Source organism: Nomascus leucogenys, chromosome 14 (genome assembly GCF_006542625.1).
Source record: "Nomascus leucogenys isolate Asia chromosome 14, Asia_NLE_v1, whole genome shotgun sequence".
Taxonomy (NCBI): Eukaryota; Metazoa; Chordata; class Mammalia; order Primates; family Hylobatidae; genus Nomascus; species Nomascus leucogenys.
The window spans coordinates 11,601,213-11,611,673 of record NC_044394.1 but is presented as its reverse complement, the minus strand read 5'-3'; the positions used below and the strand labels follow the sequence as shown (position 1 = coordinate 11,611,673).

The following is a 10,461-nucleotide window of genomic DNA, read 5'->3' as shown; positions in this document are numbered from 1 at the left end:
ATGTTCTACATATTTAGAAATAGAAAAAAGAAGTAGCCCTTAACAGTTATTCCCACACTGTCACCCTCATTGCCTCTTCATTCTATAGATGCTCTCAAGCTTCTTGTGACTTTTGTTGCAAGATGTTGTGACATGGCATCTGACTCCCTATTGATCAGCAGGGTTAAAATCCTGGGTTTTCCTGTCCACAATGTTCTGTGAATTGCTATATTTAAACCAGCTTTTTTTTTTTTTTTTTTTTTTTTTTTGAGACGGAGTCTTGCTCTGTTGCCCAGGCTGGAGTGCAGTGGTGCACTGTAGAGTGGCAAATGAAGACATATTTATCTGATCCTCTGATATAAAATCCCCGATTAATAAACACCTTTCTTAAAAGTACTATATAAAAGTATACTTATAATAGGAATGTTTCCTTTAATTTGTCTAGAATTGAAAGGGAAATAGGGAGGCAGGGGGGTTCAAAAAACAAAAGGGAAATTGAAGGCATCCAGAAACTTATTTCATTTTATTTTTGAGACTGAGTCTCGCTCTGTCACCCAGGCCGGAGTGCAGTGGTGTGATCTCGGCTCACTGCAACCTCCACCTCCCAGGTTCAAGAGATTCTCCTGCCTCAGCCTCCCAAGTAGCTGGGATGACAGGCACCTGCCACCACGCCCAGCCAATTTTTGTATATTTAGTAGAGGTGGGATTTCACCATATTGGCCAGGCTGGTCTCAAACTCCTGACCTCAGGTAATCCGCCTGCCTCAGCCTCCCAAAGTGCTGGAATTACAGGCTGAGCCACCACGTCCTGCCTAAACCAACTTTTGTGAAATGGCTTTCTAAGTTAATGTCATGAACCACTTCATTCCTCTGCCAGGGTCTGATTTAACCTTTCAAAAACATGGGTGGGCCCTATATAATGTGATTTCATTCCACATTGGATCCCCACAGAGCTAGTCTTGGCTTTTCACTTGGAACATGCCCAATGCTGATACAAAGTAAAGACTCACTATAGATCTTATTGCTATCCACGGTACGTTATAAAACTTGTCTAAATATTTAAAGGTTTAAAACAAGCCTGTGCAGTGGATGTCAAGAGTGTAAGTCAGGTACATTTCATAGTAAAATTAAAATGCCATTAAAATTTTGTTCTTGTGGGGCTGGGTGTGGTGGCTTATGCCTGTAATCCCAGCACTTTAGGAGGCTGAGGCAGGCAGATCACCTGAGGTCAGGAGTTCAAGACCAGCCTACCCAACATGGTGAAACCCCCGTCTCTACTAAAAATACACAAATAAGCCAGGCGTGGTGGCCGGTGCCTGTAATCCCAGCTCCTCGGGAGGCTGAGACAGGAGAATTGCCTGAACCCAGGAGGCGGAGGTTGCAGTGGGCCGAGATCACACCATTGCAGTCCGGCCTGGGCGACAAGAGCAAGACTCCGTCTCAAAAAAAAAAAATTGTTCTTGCTTTGTAAATGCTGCTTTCATTTCTTCATTTTGGAGCGGGGAGCCTTGCCGATAGTCAGTGACTTGTACATTTGTTTACTGGCATTTGATAGGCTGCTCTTTATCTTGCATGAAAAGATAAAGACCTAGCCCGTCTAATCCTGCTGGGATTCATTATCAGTGACCCCAGGGGGTTGAGATGCTTCAAAGGTGCTGTTTAAATGGCAAAACCAAGTATCTTACTTGGATAATACTAAAGTATGTCCTTTATGGCTTTATTGGAATCTGAATTGTAAACATTTGGTACAGTGGATTAAAGTTCTGCTTTAAAATTAATTTCTGAGTATGTGAGATATGCCTTTTCTTTGTGACTTTTGCAGTGCAGTGAATTCAGGCTGTTTTTAAAAGGCCAAGTTTTTAAAAGGCAGGGGCATTAGTGCCAGGGCTGCTTGAAGATGAACAGCTATGGAGAAATCCTACAGTGAAAGGGGTTGGTTTTTTTTTTGTTTTGAGGTGTCATTCTATTGAGGGTTATATATATATATATATCTCCATCCTAATTGTTGGCATAACATTAAAATTAGTGAGACAACACAGGTTTCTTGTATAGGTTTTGAGAAACTAGCAGTCCTCAAAATAACAGACCAAGCAATGTAGTTTTTGCTAATGGCACTTGCTGTGACTCATGATAGGGATCTACTGTTGAGCATTCCAACTAAAATGCTTTCACGTCACCATTGATTAACATGGCTACCTTGCTAAAACATTTTCTGAAACCAAAAGCTAGAGTGATCATTCATAGCATTGTCTTATTAAAAGACTATGTCATACTGTATCGTAGAAAAAACCATTCTGGGTAGCAGGATTTGCTTCCTGGTCTATTAGGTTACTTGTTTTCCCTTCTAACTTGAGGTAATGTCTGAAAACAGTGCCATTCAGGTATTGCTTAGTTAACTAAACCAGTGAAACCAGTGAAACTGCCTTTATACTGTTACCAAGAACAGCAGACTCCCATTAAAAAAAAAATCTCTTATTACCCTACTCAAATTATTCATCTTTAAAAAGGCATAGGGGTTTTTTTTTGTTTATCATCTGTCTTGAAAATCTTTGGATTAATTTGAAGATCATTTCAAAATGACCCAGGATATCACAATCTATTTTTCCTCTTCCTAAATTATTTCTCAAAACAATGTAATTTCTATGTGTGATGACGTAGCAGTCACTAACAACCTCAGCGCACTTTTTGGTTAGATATTACACTCCAAATAGCTACAATCAACTGCTTTTGGGATTCTAAATGTACTTAAAAGTTACAGGGTCTGTATGAAAATGCCAGACACATTAATAAATTTTGGTGGCCCATTCATGATACAGCTCTTGTATCTCCAGATTCTGAGACTGAAAATGTAACTTGATCAAGCTACTGAATTACTGTAATAAAACAATTGCTGCCTTAGAATTTTAATTTAGAATTTGTCTACTTCCAAAAAGGGTTTAAAGCAGGTATTATTAGACTGGCATTAGGTCATTTCAAATGTTGCGGAACAGAGGATTTTCGTGTATTTAGCTTAACAATACAAAAACAAATTTTGCAAGCATAAATATTCACTCTTACAACATGGTGGCAAGGCTTTTCTTTGCAGAACAATCTTTGCCCTCTTACCTGCCACTCTTCTCTCATGCTCAGTATGTGAGACAGTTAAGTAAAAGGGAAAAACACTAAAAGCAACTAAAATGATTGGCAAACTTCTCACTCTACCCTAAACTGCTTAGCATACAAAATTATCGTCTACTCAATAGGGTTTTATGTCCTTTAACTGAAAAGGACACTAAAAATAATTATTGTGGACTTGAGCTTTTCTCTTTCGGCGGGGCGGGGGGTGGGGGGGGAGAATCACCTCTCTTACAAAGATAAAAGGCACAGAACTAAAGTCTTTCATCCTTTATTGTATTGGTGCGATTATGAAATAATATTATGGCTTATACTTTAGCAAGAAAGTACCAGGAAGGTTATTATTAATCGACAACGAATGCCGTTGATACCTTCATGCTCTTTGAAGACAGGATGCTCCGGCTTTGAAGCGCTGTATTTCTACACTGCTAACCTACAGGAACCTATGTTGAGGTGGTCCCACCGAAATACATGGCTAATAGTTCATCTTTCCTCCAGGTACCTTCAGGTTTTACCAAGCATCCTTACCCTAATTATCTAAATATTTGAGACATAAATTATTTGATGTGGCTAAAAATCCTCCTGCTAGAATTTGGGTCCAATCCTTTAATGTTCTGACACTCGAATTCTTTAACGAAACTGATCACTGAGCTAGGCCAATACAAGTCCGCCAAAATGTCCGCAGAAACGTTAAGAAAAGCTGTCATAAGGCCAGCTTGACAGACATCATAAATGGTCTTTGCTGTCCTTTGAGCTAATTATCTAACACCCGAAGAGAGTGCCGGTTCTAGTTAGAATCCGCGCGTCAGGTTCTCCAACAGTCGAAGGGCGTGTGTGAGGGCAGGGAAGATTTTAAACCCCGTTTCAGGCCCCCTCCCTAGGCTGTAGGAAACCACCCACTCTGAAGCCCGGCGGGGGAGGAGTGCTGCAGCCAGCTGCCGAGGGAGCGCTCTGCGGCGAGGCCGTTTCCCTGAGTCACGGAGAGGGCGGGAGGCTGCGCCCGTCTGCCCCCGCCACGTCCTCCTGTAAGGGGCTCAGTCGGAACAGGCAGGGGTCGCAGGGAAAGGAAGCGGCACCAGTCATGCCTCAAGGTGGCCCAAAAGCCTCTTCACTCCCAGGAGACGCCGCATTTCCTTAAAACGCGCTCTCCATTCTGGCAACAATCAGCCGACCCTTCCCCATCAGTATCACGTGCACCTGGAAGTACGTGGGTGGGACCTAAGGCGCCCACGGAAGTGACGTCGGTCGCCCCGAGTCGCATGATGTGGCAAAATGCAAAAAAAAAAAAAAAAGTGGGGGGAGAAAAAGAAGATTGGCGAAAGTGATGAGTCTAAAAAAGTAGTCCCTCCGGTTCCTCTGTTTCCCCCCGTGTGGCGTCAGGAAGCGAGGCTCCGGGCGCACTGCGCCCCGAATTCCTGCGCCCGCCACGCGCGCCGCTCCGTGGAGGGGTACATAAGGCGGAGGGGGTGAGGCGACTGGGCGGAGTTCTGTCTCCGGGATCCTTCCGCTGGGCTCAGCCGTTTCCGGAGTCGGCGCTGCGCCCGGTTCCGCCATTGCGGCTCTCCTGGCCCCTGGAGCCTCCGCCCCCGACCCGAGCTCTTTCGTCTGCCTGCCAGTTTCCTGCGTCCCCGGAGAGGATCCTGCTGAGCCCAGCCTCCCCGCTCCCCTCCTCCTCCTCTCCCTTGGAGAGCCCGGGCAGCCACTGCCCCGCAGCCCCAGTGACAGGAGGAGACCATACCCCCCGACAGCGCCATGGCCCAGATTCTGCCAATTCGTTTTCAGGAGCATCTCCAGGTGCGGCCGGGCCCAGGCTGGTGAGGGCTGTGGAGAAGGTGGTAGGAAGGATGGAAGACGCTGGAGTCCGGGCCCGAGCAGGATCGGAGCTGGAGGGGCGGGGGGGTTGTCGGTGATTGGGGTAGATGGAGGAGGGGGCACTATCTTGGAAAGCTTAAAAGATTAAATAATGTGGGGCTTGGATGGAAAGGACAGGAGTTAGGGTGCAAAGACCAGGCCTGGATCCAAAGGCCTCTCGATCTTGCTTCCTGGATGGCCAGAACTGCGCGTACAAACTCTCTCCTCCCTATTTTATTCAGTTCATTCATTTGGATAGGGGAGTAGGAGGGGGGATTCTCCCTTGTTTCTACCAGAGGGAGGATTCTTATCCCCTGGGCCAGTGCGGGGCTGTCACCTTCCATTGCTCTCCTCTTTCCTTCATCGTGTCTGCACCCAGAAGTTGTGGGGCGGGTGGGTTGGGGAGGAGCAACCTTTTTTTTTCCTCCCTCTGCGGCTCTCAACTGAGAAAGGCACCTTCTCCGGTGGTGGGGGTTGGGGGTGGTGGTGAGGCGGTGGCTTTTCTCTTGCCTTCCCTGAGGCAGTAGGGACAGAAGGTCACTGAAAGAACGGAACGAGGGTAGAATGGGAGAACGCATTTCTCAGAGCGTTGTCAGTCTCAGAGTGTGTGGGGTCAAGGTCCCTAAGGAAACTCGCCTCCCCTTCCCCCTTTTTTTATTTCTCGGGATGTTGTGGCTCTTAACCCCTCTTTGGTTCTGGAAGGTGGGAAAGGGTGATACAGAGGTTATCTTCTAGTCTTCTCGAGTAGTAGCAGATAGTTTTGAATATCTTCTTCAGGATCCCATGGAATTGAACAGAGCCCTGGGGACGGAGCACAGCTGCTCTGAGACCTGCAGGGCTATTTGATCTGTAACTGGCTTCCCTTTAGTAAGTTCTAGAGTTCTTCCCCATGGTTCCTTATCCTGGAGGCAACATATTGTTATCTGGCAACATGCCAGTGGCGGGCCTAGGCAGGTGACCATTGGAAGGCTTCACTGAATTAAACCTTTTCAGAGCTTTTGATTTTCCTGTGTCACCAATCCTGATTTTTACTGTAGCTGAAATAATTTATTCCTATTAATTTGCTTTCTTCCCAAATATCCCCTTAAAGAAACCTGCCTTAGCTCAATCATCTGAAGGGCTAATTCCATAATGACAGAGAATGCAGTGGTTTGACATGACACTAATACCAGTGACTTATTAGACACTTTACCATTGAAGACCATTTTTATTTACATTCCCCCATTGGTATAACATACATAAAGGATTCTTGTTAATAAAAGGTTTTAACATTCAGGCTATAAGTAACATAATTTCCTATTTCTTTGCAGGTATTACCATGTTTGCACTAGCAAGGACTTATTTTCCTTTAAGGCTTGAAATGTAAAGAATAATCTTTACCCATAAAATGAGTTAAATAATGCACTTTCTTAAGTCATCTATAATTTTAAAATAACTCATCTGAAGTAATGGAATATACCTTGGCAATAAAAACACTTTTACAGAGGGTTAACAATGTTAAATAACAAAATGGACTTTTTTTTTTATCAATCCAAGTTTAATTGCTGTGGTTACTTTTGTTAAAGTGGGGTGGCAAATGAATGTGGAGAGTTGAGAAGGTGCTGTTCTTAAGTGTGAGGGGAAAACGCGGGCTTATTTTCATACTAAGCTGCATCTGAAATATCTTTCTGCAGACAAATGTTTATAAAACACACAGAGAATCAAGTACAGCTGCTGTTCATCTTCCATGGCAGATGTATAGCTCACTACCAAATCTTGTGGTGGTTCGAGTAATAGCTTTTCATTTCTTTTAAAGAGGAGACAAGAATTGTTAAATGATCCCAAAGATTGGAACCCAACCTTGTCACTTATTAAAGACAAATTTAATACATGTCTATTTTGTAACTGGCTCAAAGTTTCTGCAGATACTTGAATGAAGCCATTTTCTTCTCAAATACTTCGAAGATTTTGAATATAAAGCAGATTTGCAAATTGAAAAATTCAGTTCTCTGTGTTTTGGATTGCTATGTCATGCCTAAACTTAAGCTTGCTTAGCTAATATGACCGCTCCAGCTGATTAATTGTGGAGCCCAAATAACTACAGCCTCTTCCATGATAATATATCTCCTAACTTCATATCATTATCTCCTCCCTTTTTAAAAATTAATAAGGTTTTTGTTTTTTTGAAGAGACAGGGTTTTTGCTGGAGGTCAGTGGCGCCATCACAGCTCACTGCAGCCTTGACCTACTGGGCTCAAGCCATCCTCCCACCTCAGCATCCTGAGTAGCTGGGACTACAGCCATGAGTCACCACACCTGGCTAATTTTTGTATTTTTTGTAGAGATGGAGTTTCATGTTGCCTAGGCTAGTCTCGAATTCCTGGGCTCAAGCAATCCTTTGCCTTGGCCTCCCAAAGTGCTGGGATAATAGGTGTGAACCACCAAGCCCAAATAATAAGGATTATTTTAATTGGCATCTTAGGTCTCTGACCTCTGAGCTTCTACCAGTTTGCTAAGTAGCAGAAAACTTTCTGAAACATGTAGGATAAAAACTGGAAACAAGAAATGAGGAACTTAAGTATGAGTATAGAGTTAGCTTGTGAAACTGTAAATGAACTTATTTTTATGCCCTTTAACTACATTGTCCAACTGAAGGATCTTTTGTCATCAAAGCTTGGACCTACAGCAAATAAATGTTAATATATGAAGATTTCTTTTTTCCTAGACTGTTTAGACTGCTAACAGTTAATAAATGAGTGCCTATTTGAGCAAGATATTGTTGGAATTGCAGATTGTATAAAAATCCTAGGCTACATATAATGTTGCCTGTGATTCTTAATTTTTTGGTGATTCTCAATTTTTTGGCACATTAAGTATCTTTAGGCCACTTGACACATTCCATTGTATTCCTAGATTCTTTGGGTCTTCAATTAAAAATCTCCCTACCCTGTTCTTTCCCCTTTGATCCATAGATGCAGGTATGGAATGTGTCGTTGAGTCAAATGTTAGGGGTTCTTGCTATAGTTAGCTTGGATTGCGAATAGAAAGCAATGCTAAGTACTGGGATTTACTACGTGCTTAGTTGTACTCTCTGGAAGAGGTAAACTTCCTGGAATTATGCTGCAGTCTCCTGGGAATAGCTTCTAAGTTTAAAATGTATCATATTCTTCAGAATTTTCTTGATGATCAGTTTACCCAGCTTAAAGTGTGTGGTTAATTTTAGTGAAAGTGCTTTCACTCTGATTAGGAAATAAGACACAGAATGGTGTGTATGTAGAACACAATCATTTTCATTTGAGTATTTAGGAAAATTCACATTTCAGGAACCATGGTAGTTGCTCTTGAACAATTGTTTCTGACCATAATTGGAATTTGTACCTTGCTTTTAAAAGATTCCATTTATATCGAGTCCTCAGCTTCTTTGCAAAATTGTTTTTTCCATACATATGTTTATATGTTATTCGAATTATATTTAACAAGATGTTTTCCCTGTCATTGTTACTGTTGTGGCTTTTTCTCTTCGAGTTATTGTCCAATAGAACTTTCTTCAATGATGGAACTGTCTACTAGCTACATAGGGATATTGAGCACTTGAAATGTGGCTGATGTGACTGAGGAACTAAATTTTTGCTTTAATTTCTTTTTAATTTAAATGTAAATAGCCACATGTGACAATTGACTCCTACATTGGACTGCACAATTATAGGCCATGCTGATGTGTTGTGTAAGTTTGAAGATTTATCTCACCACTCATGTTTATGTATTTAGAATATTTCGTTAGCTAAAATTAAAACACTCATTGTTCAAAAGTTTTAACTGAATACTCTCTGTCTTGGAAAGTGGTGGTGATGAACAATGACTAGCAGCAGACTTCTTGAGACCTTATTATGTGCTGTAAATTTGGCTAGGTACTTTCAGATCTTCACTCAATCCCCCCAGACACCTTTCTAAAAAGTGAGACTCAAAGTAGTGGGAATGCTGTCGGAATGGGATGTGTACCTGAGTCTTCTGACACAAAATATTTCAAAGAAATTGAATAATTGGCCTTAAAAAGAGAAGTTATACAGTATCCTAGAGTGCTTTTTGTCTGTTGGACTTAGGCCCAGAGAGGTGAGTTCCCTCTACTTGTTTATAGATTAACAATGTGGTATAGTAGACAGAACAGGGAGGGCTTTAGGGGTTGTTGAAACAAATGCTGTCCAATAGAAAAATAATATGAGCCACATACTTTTTTTTTTTTTTGAGACAGAGTCTCGCTCTGTCCTCTTGTCACCTAGACTAGAGTGCAGTGGTGCGATCTCGGCTCACGGAAACCTCCACCTCCCAGGTTCAAGTGATTCTCCTGCCTCAGCCTCCCAAGTAGCTGGGATTTTAGGTGTCTGCCACCATGCTTGGCTAATTTTTCTATTTTTAGTAGAGATGGGGTTTTACCATGTTGGCCAGGCTGGTCTTCAACTCCTGACCTCAGATGATCTGCCCCCCTCGACCTCCCAAAGTGCTTGGATTACAGGAATGAGCTGCTGCTCCTGGCCTCACATAAATAATTTTTTAAGTTTTCTAGCAGCCATATTAAAAGTGAAAGAACATAAAATTAATTAATTTTGGGGTTTTTTGGTAGAGACAGTCTTGCTATATTGCTCAGGCTGGTCTCAAATTATTGGGCTCAAGTGATCCGCTTACCTTGGCCTCCCAAAGTGCTGGGATTACAGGCGTGAGTCACCATGCCCTGCCCAGATAAAATTAAATTTAATATATTTTATTTAACTTGGGATATGCAAAATATTATTTCAATATATAATCAGTATAAAATTTACTAATGAGATACCTTACATTCTTTTTCATACTAAATTTTCTAAATCTAGTGTGTGTGTGTGGTTTTTTTTTTTTTTTTTTTGAGACAAAGTCTCGCTCTGTTGCCAGGCTGGAGTGCAGTGGCAGATCTTGGCTCACTGCAACCTCCGCCTCCTGGTTTCGAGCGATTCTTCTGCCTCTGCCTCCCGAGTTGCTGGGACTACAGGTGCGTGCCACCACGCTCAGCTATTTTTTTTTTTATTTTTTATTTTTAGTAGAGATAGAGTTTTACCATGTTGGTCAGGATAGTCTCAATCTCTTGACCTCGTGAAATGCCTGCCTCGGCCTCCCAAAGTGTTAGGATTACAGGCGTGAGCCACTGCGCTGGGCTATGTATATTTTATACTTAGAGCATATATCAATTCAGACCCTATTTTCATTGGAAATCCTGGTCCGTATTTAGAGTTCATAAAATTTACAGTTAGAAAGGCAGATTTGGGGCTGGGGGTAGTGGCTCATGCCTGTAAACTTAGCACTTTGTCAGCCAAGGTAGGAGCACTGCTTGAGCCCAGGAATTCGAGACCAGCCTGGGTAACAGAGTAAGACCTCGTCTCTATATTAAACAAACAAAAATGAAGAAAAAGGAAAGCAGATGTGCAATACTTCAGTGATCTCAAACATACTTAAGTTTTCCAGTAATTGAATCACTTACTGGTTATTATTTAATTTTAATTACTTTAAAATTACG

At 42.2% G+C, this 10,461-nt stretch overlaps 1 protein-coding gene across 7 annotated transcripts in view; it reads left to right on the top strand.

The window, feature by feature from the left end:
• Positions 1 to 3,381: 3,381 nt before the first annotated feature.
• The window catches only part of CLTC (clathrin heavy chain), a 77,990-nt gene continuing 70,910 nt past the window's right edge, over positions 3,382 to 10,461 (top strand). For all 7 annotated transcript variants that reach the window (XM_012503303.2, XM_030828382.1, XM_030828380.1 and 4 more), the window contains exon 1: positions 3,382 to 4,886. In XM_012503303.2, the coding sequence (XP_012358757.2) occupies positions 4,845 to 4,886 (42 nt within the window). In that variant the 5' untranslated portion in view covers positions 3,382 to 4,844. The remainder of the gene's footprint in view (positions 4,887 to 10,461) is intronic.